Source organism: Pteropus vampyrus, unplaced genomic scaffold (assembly GCF_000151845.1).
Source record: "Pteropus vampyrus isolate Shadow unplaced genomic scaffold, Pvam_2.0 Scaffold68, whole genome shotgun sequence".
Taxonomy (NCBI): domain Eukaryota; kingdom Metazoa; phylum Chordata; class Mammalia; order Chiroptera; family Pteropodidae; genus Pteropus; species Pteropus vampyrus.
In genome coordinates this window covers 4,398,016-4,409,993 of record NW_011888849.1, presented here as the reverse complement: position 1 = coordinate 4,409,993, position 11,978 = coordinate 4,398,016, and the positions used below count along the sequence as shown (strand labels likewise).

The window sequence follows — 11,978 nt, the reverse complement described above, 5'->3', positions numbered from 1 at the left end:
TCTCTCTCTCTCTCTCTCTCTCTTCTTTTCCTCCTTCCCTCCAGGTGCTCGGCCAGTTGTGTATATGCAGCATGCCCTCTTTGCAGACAATGCCTCCTGGCTTGAGAATTATGCCAATGGCAGCCTTGGATTCCTTCTAGCAGATGCCGGTTATGATGTCTGGATGGGGAACAGTAGGGGAAACACTTGGTCAAGAAGACACAAAACACTCTCAGTGACTGAAGAGGAATTCTGGGCCTTTAGGTAAACTGTATTTAAGAAAAATCGTGAAGAAAATTTGAGACAATTTCTTTGAATATAATAGTGTGAATGATATTAATAATAATCTATGATATTTGAAGTCACATCGTTCCTTGCAGCTCCTACTAACATCTCAAAGGAGAGAAATAGCAAGAAGCTTTGATTTCTACTGATTCTCTCACAGGCAAATTGTATCATTTTAACAAGATCATTTTAACATCCAATTCTATCCAATACTATACGTTATAAATATGTCCGAAAGAATAGTTGAGGAAGTTCCTATGACTAATGTATGCACTCACTCAATGTTTATTGAATGCCTACTATATGTACTTTTCTAGGCTCTGAGCATTCCAAGGTGAATAAAATTCCTGGCCTCACAAAGCTTATATTCATTCTGTTGCTGCTTATACAAGTCTTTTCTCTTAGACAGCCTACCCATTTTATAATGATGTGTATCAATACTATATTTTATTTAGAGAAACTATGGTTGAGACTGTATAGAATATGGTTTTCAGAAAAACTCCAGTATGAGGTCTATAAAAACTTGTTAATGGGCAATGGAGAAGAATCTTTTGATACACTATTTCTTTCAATGAAAGTGTTTTCTGCTGTCACCAGAGGACAGGATAATGTCCACAATAGGCTTCCCTTCATAGGCCCAAGCTCCCTGTTAGCTTGCAAGCCTGCTGCTAGAATGGAGCGTGTATTCTTACCATATTAATGAAATACTCAGCACCCACTGACAGATTAAGAAGAAAGGAGAGATAGCATAAATTGTTAAGGTTTGAGTTTTTGGGAAGTGGTAAGCATTAGGAAATATTTTATATCACTGGTCTTTGGCTGAGAGCTTGGAGCTTGTATACTGTAAGGTATCACAATTCTCTTATACTTGGGAATATTAATCTAGAGATTTCTTCATATATTTTTTTAATAAACAGGCCTCTAGCCATGAGATATCTGACTCAAGTAAATGTTATATAGGCCTTTTTGTTCTCTTGTATTAATGCCAGCTGAATTGGTACTATAGTATATGTTGGATATATCTTTATATGGACGGAAATATTAATAATAGCAACATCTAACTGAGTACCTACTAACAGCTAAGAATCATTCCTTTGATACTATCCTAACCCCTATAATATCCCTGATATACAGCAGGTACTATTATGTTCATTTCACAGATAAGAAAACTTAAGCTCAGAGCATTTAAGTAACTTATCAAAAGTTACTCAGCTATTACATGGTAGAATCATTATCTACAACCAGTTCTATTTCCAAAGTAGGATATTAAATAGCCGTAAGAGCCTTGAAGTCCTCTGGAGGAGTCTAAAGTAGAAGCATGCAAACTAGATGGAGAAAGGAAAGTGAAAGAAATGCTATGTAAGGGAATGAAGAGGAAGAACGATAAGACTGACTTTGGGTAGTATACACAAGTCTGAAAATCATTCCTGCCATTAGAAAGTAAATGCAGCAAACAAAAGTTACAATAGCCTACCTGTAATTGGATAAATTATAAAGTACACACCAAATAAGTGGAATACAGAATTCTGTGTGTAAAAAATAAGTGAGCAAATGCCATCGGAGTTTTAAACTTAGTTGCGAGTATTTACACGCTCCTGTTTTATTTTGCAGTTTTGATGAAATGGCCAAATATGATCTCCCAGGAATAATAGACTTCATTGTAAACAAAACTGGTCAAGAGAAGCTGTATTTTGTTGGACATTCACTTGGCACTACAATAGGTATGTTTATAAAGGTCGGGGTTTTACAAGGGTCAGAGTCTTGCAAAAGTTCATCTTTAAATTAGAACAGAGTTACTACCATTTATAGTGCCCTTAATTCTCTGTTTTATACTGGGCACAAAATCTTAATAGCTATAAACCTGGATTTTCAGAGATGGTATTTAGGGCAAACCTTTCCTCCATTTCTGATCACAAAAGCACTTTTGTAATGGTAATATAATTTCCCAGAACATGTATCCAAAATCCAAAGAAGTAAAGCTTAATGCGATGAAATGTTCCTGAAGAACACATCGATCTTAACTTCTTTTTTATTTATATTTGAACAAATTGAAAATATATAATCACTTTTTTTTTGAGTTGGAACACAAAAGCTTACTATAATAAGTCAAATAGGCTTACCTATTTAGTGTATGATTTAATATTTATGGGGTAGCAATTAAAAGTAAGCACTATGTAGAAATATATATATTTTTTTATTTTTGAGACTCTGATCTTCAAAGATGTACCTGTTAGTAATTTTCTAGGTCTTTTTTGGGGGGAAATCAATAATTTAGCTTCAAATAAAAAATTAAAGGAATCCATACTATTGAAAGTGTGAATTTGTTAGTGAACTTCCACTAAAGCTTTCAATTGTAAGATACCGAGTTATGTGAAATGTAATATTTAAGTATGTGTGAAATTGTGCAAGAGATAATAAATATTCTTATCGTAGGCTCATAATCACCATAATCATCAACAGCAAATATGTTTATCAGTGTTTTATATTGACAGGCAGCTTACAAGCTTGAAACAGGCAGTGAACATCAGAGACTATTCTAAAAGGATATCAAAAAGCTAATAGGATATCAAAATAAACACACGCAACTGCCACTAACAGACAAATAATTATACTGTCATAGCAATACTTATTGAGCGTTTATTAGGTGTAGAGCTCTGTGTTCAGGACCTTTCCCACAATATGTCTCTCTAAGCTTTAAAACAATCCTACTATTATTATTTCCATCTCATAGAAGAGGAAATAGAAGTTCAAAGAAGTTAAGTGGATTGCTCAAAGTCTCTTAACACAAAAGAGACAGAACACAGATTTACACCAGGTCAGTTTGATATCACCAGTGAGGTGCTTGGGCATTGGATGGAGCAGGAATGACTTGAGTCGGGGCTAGAAAACTGGGTAGGACTTAGATATGCTCTTATATCTGCTCTGCAAGTAAAACATAGAAAATTTGATCTTCAATGTTCTTCACTTCATCTGGGGCATGAAATTTTTCAGTAAGCATTATTTGCATTTTGGGACAGAGCAATTTTCATTTTGTGGGAAGGACCTACTCTTTGCAGGAATTTAGCAACCCAAGTACCAGCTCACTAAATGACAATAGGCCTCTTTAGTCAGTCAGTATAACCACCAAAAAACTCACCAGAGATCTTCTAGGAGTAAGTGCTGTGCCTGTTTCAGAGTCAGTTGCTCAGTCTGTTGATACAAAGTCAGATCTTGTTTGGCCAAGACAGTTTCAATGTTTCAACAAGAATTTCAGAGGGGGATAAAAGCACCCCCCACCCACCCACCCACACAGTGAAGGGGCACAGGATGGTACCTTTGAGAACCAAAACACACAGAAACTCCACATGGCCTCCTCAAGGCTAGAAATGTGTGCAATGCTATTGCTGAAAGATCAGAGCAAATGGAGACACCTGGTCCTTCCTGGGACCATGGTGGACAGAGGGAAATCCCCTTCCTTCTTGGAAACAGGAAAGATTCTGGAGGATCGATAAGCGTCCAGTGAAGTACTGGGAACAATGAAATCTCATTTCATTGTGAGAAAGAAAAACTGGAATAACTCAATAATACTGCATAAAGAACTTATTGATTCACCTCCCCCGAGCTGATTATTTACTTCTAGAAGCTCTGTGACTCAATCTGGCTTCTCAGACTTGAGGGTAAAATGACAACATTGCCAGCGCTTACCCCACGCTTGAGAAGGGAGGTTGTCCACAGTTCACTTAGCGGTAGTTGCTTCAGCAGCTTATCTCTCACTTTCCCCAACCAAGTAAATTAGTCCAGAATAAAAGAAAAATGGAGACTTGAGAGCTGAGAGGACTGAAGGCAGATAATCTTTGCAGAATAACTCAGAAGAGTTTCCCAATTCATCCCCCAAATCATTGCAATGGAAAGATACAAATGACAAAGCAGAGTCCCACTTCTGTTAGTGAAACATTGCATAAGTATTTCTCATTTTTACAAGATTGTCTTATCTCTGTTCTCTCAGGGTTTATAGCCTTTTCTACCATGCCTGAAGTGGCACAAAGAATCAAAATGAATTTTGCCTTGGGTCCTGTGCTCTCATTCAAATATCCCACGGGCATTTTTACCAGTTTTTTTCTACTTCCAAGTTCTGCAATCAAGGTAGGCTCCACATTTCACCAAAATATATCTGAGGGTCTCATTTTGAATCATGGATCCTTATTATTTTTAAATCTATTATGAAGTAAAAGTAGGAAATTTAAATAAATTTATGGAAACAGACTGCAATCATGTGCTTTGGTGTATCCAAGTGTGTGCATGTCTGTATCACAGCATCTACAGTTATCATATACAATTTACTATATTCAGTTATTAATAGACCTGAGTACACATCAGAATTTCTAGCTGAGCTGAGCACTATGTTTGTTTAAAGTTTACTCACAAGTTTTCTTGTTCCACTGGGCAGGTCAATGAATTAACAATGCCCAAATGGAAGACATTTTTAAGTTTCACATGACCACTGATGTCTCTGACTTTGTTATTAGATAAGCCTGAATAATATGCCCCTTCCCATATACAAGCTCGTTCTAATTTATTAAAGCTAAGATTCCAAAGACTAAATGTCTTATAGCTCACTTATTCATTTAAGTATTTATAAGTTATTTTCCAAGGGTTTGGAAAGCAGTTTGATTGCCAATTGTGAATTTGGAATTTTATCCATTGAAAGTTTTTTTCTGTTTGTTTTTTGATTTTCTAAAAAGGTCATTGGCACAAGGGACATAGTATTTTGCCAAGATTGCCCCTTAAATTTGGGATGAAGGATAAAATGAGTTTGGGCCAAAATGAAGTCAAAGATACCAATTAAGGTATCACAGTAATTCATATACAAGATGAGGGCCTGGAATAACTCAATGATAGAATGATGGAAATGGAAAAAAAATTATTTGAGAGCTAACACAAAAAAGAATTTCCATAGAACCTAATGATTGGTTTGAAAATAGTTCGATTTTATGGTTTACTATAAACTCAAGTGATGTAACTTTTCTTTTGTGTGGTTGATAGTTGTATTTCAAAGTGTGTTGATATCAGTTAGTATTGGATGTTTTCTACATTTGGGCAGAGTTAGGCAGATAAATTAAATTAAATTCAGAGGTAGACAAACACATCTTTCTCTAAATATACCTGTTTTGCATATGTATTACTTTGCCTACATAGGTTAGGTCCAAGGCAAATATTGTCTCCAGCTTATCCATTTTATATCCTCTACTGTCAAAGTTCCTGTCACTTTAAATCCTACCATTTCATATCTGTTGTCCCCAGAAGCTCCAGTCCTCTCATCAGAGATTCCCCGAATAAGCTTACTTTCCAAGCCCTACAAGTTTTTACCATGCTGCCTCCCATGACATCAGTTTTTTTCTGTCAAGTATCACCCTCTGTTTGGTGCACCATTCTGCACTTTTCAGCATAAGAACTGGCTAATTTGGGACACTATGAGAAAAACGGTCTACACATGGGTAATAGGGAAAATCCTGCTTTTCCTTCCTATTCCAGACATTATTTAACCTTAAGGAGAAAGTGTTCTGCCTTTCTTGCCAATTAATGAGAAATAAGAAATATAGGCAATTACAGATTGGACATAAAGGGACGCTTCACTGTGGAGAAGCGAATTTGGGGTTGAGGGTCCTTACTTCAATCTTATTGTAAATTATGTCTGGTGTCTTTCCTGCATGGAGATGGATTATAAGTAGCTACTTTGTCTGAGTGACTTGGTCTCCTTGACTGAAATATCACAGAATAATACAAATAGATCTCCAGGAATCCTCATTCTTGGGATGAAGGAAATGTCAAGAAGTCTGGAAATGGTTTTTGAAAGGATAATTATTTTTTATTTTTACAGAAATTTTTTGGTACCAAAGGTTTTTTTTTAGAAAATAAGACAGGGACGCAACCTTCTGTCAAAATCTGCGACAACAAAATATTATGGGTGCTATGTAGTGAAATTATGTCCTTATGGGCTGGATGCAACAAGAAAAATATGAATATGGTATGTATAATGATTATGAGACTACTGAATGTTTTAAGAACTTCCAACTTTCTTTTGATTCATTTCGATGCATCTATTACACTGCATAAAATAATATGGTATTCTAAACCCTGAAAGGCAGAGATTTGCTATGCATAGAATATTAGGTATTCAATACACCATGAATGTGAAGACTGGGAAAGAAAATAGGCAGCTTCATCCTTCTATCTTTGCTCAAGGTTAGGAAAATGAATATTCTGCAATGGGTAGTAGTTTCACACGTTCGCAATCAGTGACAATTTACTACAGAGAATTTGATTTTACAATTAATATAGTGCATTAAAAAAAACTAAAATCCTAGTAAAGAAGAAAAGCGCATATAAGCATTGGACTTATTTCCTGTGTGCCTTCACTTTTTGGGTGACCTTGACCTCAAATAAAACTCATCACTTAACTTGGAAATTACAAGACAAAATGGAATGGAGGTGGACTTTCTTTTCTAGGAAGAAGCAGCAGTCCTGTTTCATCGACTAATTCCTGTGATTGAGAATTTGAGGAAGAAGAGCAGGAGGAGAGGGTGGGAGGAGCTGTTGACATTTTTGGAGGAGTGCAATTGGATAGTTATTGCTGTCATATTCCAAATGGCAGCCAATGAGACTGACAGTGAGGCTAGTCCCAAATGTTTCTCCATCAGCCCACCCTACTCCTATTCTTTAAGAAGCTAAGTTTTGTTGGACTGAAAACCATAAAGAATCATTGTTCAAAGTCTGCCTATTCAAAAGTAAAGATCTTTTAATAGTTCTCTTTATTAGTTTCATTATATTCCGAGATATAGAATTATGATTATATTCGTTCTCTATAATTTTCATCTCTATAGTGTTTACAGAAGTTGAAGTACAGTGCATAGGAAAATAATTGGTTTTTAGCTTTGCTTTTATAACATTTTACTTTTGTCCTCACAAGAGTCCACCAAATTGGTAGTATGATTTATAGTATGTTTGTTTAATAGATGAAAATGCGGAAACTCAGAGATGTTAAATAACTTGCCCAAAGTCACAAAAAGTCTAATAAAGTTATATCCTGAAATCCAGGTTTTTTGGTTTACTGACATGTGCATGTACGTCCATGCACATACACACACTACCCCCCACACTTGCACTATTGTAATACCTTTCCTACTTGCTTAGCTCCATGATGTCCATTACTGTTTATTCTGCTTCAAAATAAATAAATTATCCTATAGTTTCAGAGCTGGTGCAGGTTTGCTTTCAAGCAACCCATGCCACTAGTCAGCCCATGGTTCACTCATGTTTAAGTGTCTGACGTAAATCATATCTGTCTAGGTGATTCCCAGTATTTGTTTACTAACTCTTAGCAGAACTGTTCTCTGCTTCTCAAAGGCATAGTTTATTTCATTAGATTATTATTGCTGTAACATGTGTTTTATTTTCCTTCAGAGTCGAATGGACGTGTATATGTCACATGCTCCCACAGGATCGTCAGTACAGAACATACTGCATATAAAACAGGTAGTGTCTTTGTCATAGAAAACTATTCCAATCCTTATTTTCACCTATGTGAAAGGACAAAGTGAGCACACCTACTGGCTTCCATTTTGTCTATGTTACCATCTTAATGATTTGATTTCTCTGGATTTTAAGAGAAAGAGCAGGTATGGTGCAGACCAAGTAGGTGACATAAATAAACTCCGTCATAAATCGGAGTTTTTTAAATAGGCCCTGAGCTAAAGCAAGAAGTAAACTGGAAAAGCATCAGGAAATCTGAGCCTTCCCCAGAAAGGGAATTATCTGAGACTTGACTTCCTTCTAATGAGTTTTGGTTTTCCATTAACTTTTCCTTCAAACCAAGAGGAATCATTCCTCTCTCTCTCTGTTGACTTTGTTTTTCATAGTGATAAAAATGTATTTATATTCTTCCAGTGGTCCAGAGCCTTTTTTCTTCCCAGTGTACAATGTTTTCCCAAGATTTGTTGCTAAAATTCATGATTCTAACTCTGAAGATTACTTTTCTAAAAAACATTTATTTCAGCTTTACCGATCTGATGAATTCAGAGCTTATGACTGGGGAAATAAAACTGAGAACATGCGTCACTACAACCAGGTGCGTCACTAACTGGGGAAAAAAAACTGAGAACATGCGTCACTACAACTCCAAATGCCCCCAGAAGGATAATTTAGAGAAATTGTAGTAAGAAAGTATTTGAGGGTGAGAAGAATCCTACCTGGTAAATGATGGCATTCACACAGATTGACAGAGCTTTTAAAAAAATGTCTAATTTTAATATGTATTCATTGCAGAAAATCTAGAAATAAAGGAAGCATATACTAAGGAAATTAAATAATTTATAATCTCTCTACCCAGAGATAACTAGATGTATCAATATTTTGTTGCATTCCAATCTTCTAAGCATCACTGCTTTTGCACAACTTTTGATTTTGCTTTTTCATTTACAGTTATAGCAAGACATAACCAATGTTACTGAGATTTTTTTAACGTAATTTTTAATGGCTACAAAATAATGAAAATTGTTTTATAAGAATCTATAAAAATTTATGGAGTAAATGACACATTTCTTGATACCAATAGCAAGAATTGGAATTCCACAGGAAAGTTAAGAGTATTAGACATCATGAAGAGTTGAGTCTTAAGGCATCGTTTTCCTCTAATTTTACACAGCAAAATTTGTAGACTCATTTAGCTCTCTTGTACTTTTAATCAATCTTGTTGCCATCATTTCTTTTCTCAAAGTTAAGGGCTGGGCTTCTCAGTATAAACTAAGCATATTAAATTAAAATTTTCCAATGTTTTCCCACACTGACCTCTTTAAGGCTATCAGGGTAAACGTAGGGCAGTAATGGATAGGATTGTTAGAAAAATGATCTACTAGCTCTAAGACAAGTATGAGAACTATGCATTTTTATTATTTTTTTAATCAGCTTGATCAAGGCGTGATTTACATGCAATAAAATTCACTAATTTTACATGTCTGATTCAGTGAGCTTTGAATCCATCACACTCAAAATATAGAACATTTCCATTACCCCCAAAAGTTTTCTCCTGCCCTTCAGACTATGCTTATTCATAAATACATGTATTTTCCAATGTTTAGAAAAAGGCCAGAAAAAAGTAAAAAACAAACGTTGTAGTGATTGTCTTCTGAAAGGGAAAGAAAGGAAGAATAAAGTGAACGGACATGAAGGAATAAAGAAGGCTGTCATTTTAGATTTACATACTTCTGTTTTTGTCCATTATTTTTATTGAGCATGTTACATATTGTTTACATTTATAAGAAAATGGAACAAAAAAATTATAAAGTTAAGGCCATTATAGTCAAGTTCTATTTTTTCAGCTTTATTGAGGTAAAATTAACAAATAAAATTGTAAGATTAAAGTGAACAATTGATAACTGAAGGGTGTGAAAGTGTAAATGTCCTTAGAATTTATGAGCCGTTAGCTGGTCCTGCCCTACTTCCAGGCCAATCCTATTTTATTTGTTTGTGATTTTAGATCACTTGAAGTCAATTTTTATTACATTTTAGTCTTGTCAGTTTGCCCGCTTCTTAAGTTTCTAGCATAATCTCTGCACTCACTGTTTTATCAAAAATAAGAGAATTAAACCATGTAACCTCCACGAGAGCAGGGATTTCCTTCTGTTTTGTTCACCAATATTTTCTCGCCTGGAATAGTACCTGCCACTTGTTTGGTTCTTAATATTTATTTTTTGCATAATGAAATGTCTTAATTCTCCTCTTATTTACCTTAAAATGTCTCTGTCCTCTAGGTTTTCTCTTTCCCTTTTTTCTCTCAGAAAGTGAAGTTCCTCTTATTTTCCATGTTAACCTGATTTTTTGTCCTTGACCCATTGCCTCTCATCTTCTTCCTCCTGATTCATTTTATTATTTTTTAAATGAAATTTTAGCTCTTTTATGTGTGTATGTGGCTAATTTTTAATTTTTTTAATTAATTTTTTTCCAATTACAGTTGATATTCAATATTATTTTACATTAGTTTCAGATGTGCAGCATAGTGGTTAGACATTTATATAATTTACAAAGTGTTCCTCCTAAAAGTCTAGTGCCCACCTGGCACCATATGTAGTTATTACAATATTATTGACTATATTCCCTCTGCTGTATGTCACATATGTGATTATTTTGTAACCACCAATTTGCACTTCTTAATCTTTTCACCATTTCACCCAGCCCCAACCCCCTTATTATCTTAAGTGAACTACTGTCCCTTGAGAAAAACAAAGAAAAACCTTTCCTCAACCTATCAATTATATCAAGTCATCATTTCATCACTCTGTTTTTATCAATATTTTCTAATATTTAAAACAAGTATCTCTACTTCGTCCCCTCTTCTTGAACCCTGGAAAACATAGTTTTGGTCTTTGTCTTTCTATTATAGCTACTCTATTTAAAGTCACCAGTGGCTTTTAAGTGCTAAATTCAATTGCCTATTCTCACCTTCAAAAATGTTATGTTAGTTACTACAGTATTCTTGCAACTCATTTCACTAACCAGGACTTCTAGCATGCGATGACCTCCAATTTTTTTTCCTTCCCTTTTGATGGCTCTTTTTGTTTTCTACACTGGCTACTCTCTATCTCTCACCACTGTCAAGTTGTCAGCATTCCCCAAAAACTCTTCACATCTCTCCCTTTCCTCCTTGAAGAATTTAGCCATTTCATAGCTTCAATTATCTCTTTCTGTAAACCACCCAAACTGCTTGTCTAGATTTGTTCAAGACCTACCTCTTAACTATTCCTTCTTTAACTCATTCCACAAACTGATGCCCATTCAGTAATCCTAAGACAGAACTCTGAGAAATGATTCCACCTTGTCACCAAAACTTCTGAAAGATGTCCGAATACCTTAGCCTGACATATAGAACTTACTGTTTTTCTCCAATCTTATATCCTACTGTATTCCCTCACATATATTCTTTGGGTACACTGGATAGCTTGCCATTCCTGACCATGGCATACATGTTCTTCCTCCCTCCCTTCTTCCTATCTGTCAAAATCCAACCATCCCTCAAGAGTTATTTTAAACAACTCTTTTTATATGAAGCCCCCAGTTGGAAATACTTTCTTCTTGTCTTTACTTCTACTGTATTTGTGGAGTGTTTTATGGCATTTAACATATCCTACTTTGTATATAAATGTTTGTTATCTTGCCTTGTTCCTTCAAACTCCTTGAAGGATTATTGCTTGCTTGAATCTATTTCCTTATTGGACTATAAACTTGATAGATAGTGATTTGGCAGTCTCTCTGCTTATTCGAATTCAGTTGTTGCTGTGAGGAGCTTCCTCTCATGAATGCCCTTTCTCTCTCTTCCATAGAGTCGTCCCCCACTATACGACTTGACTGCCATGACAGTGCCTACTGCAATGTGGGTTGGTGGAAATGATGTCCTTGTAACAATCCAGGATGTGGCCAGGATACTCCCCCAAATCAGAAATCTCCATTACTTCAAGCTGTTGCCAGATTGGAACCACTTCGATTTCATCTGGGGCCTCGATGCTGCTGAACGGGTGTACAGTAAAATCATAGATTTGATGAACGCATATTCCTAAATAATACATCTACTTTTCAGTTAAAAGTTGCTTCCAAGCCCATGAGGCTTTGGAATGAATACAAATCAGCAGTGAGGTCTGCTCCAACATCCTCCACCTTCTTGTTGTTGCTGAGTGTTCCCTTATCAT

The 11,978-nt window shown here is 35.5% G+C and overlaps 1 protein-coding gene across 1 annotated transcript in view; it reads left to right on the top strand.

Annotated features, from left to right (window-relative positions):
• Window positions 1-11,849, top strand: part of LOC105293109 (lipase member N) — a 17,590-nt gene extending 5,741 nt beyond the window's left edge. The window contains exons 3-9 of the mRNA XM_011361613.1: window positions 45-243; window positions 1,876-1,985; window positions 4,250-4,386; window positions 6,122-6,268; window positions 7,705-7,776; window positions 8,297-8,368; window positions 11,616-11,849. Of these exons, the coding sequence (XP_011359915.1) occupies window positions 45-243; window positions 1,876-1,985; window positions 4,250-4,386; window positions 6,122-6,268; window positions 7,705-7,776; window positions 8,297-8,368; window positions 11,616-11,849 (971 nt within the window). The remainder of the gene's footprint in view (window positions 1-44; window positions 244-1,875; window positions 1,986-4,249; window positions 4,387-6,121; window positions 6,269-7,704; window positions 7,777-8,296; window positions 8,369-11,615) is intronic.
• Window positions 11,850-11,978: the final 129 nt, after the last annotated feature.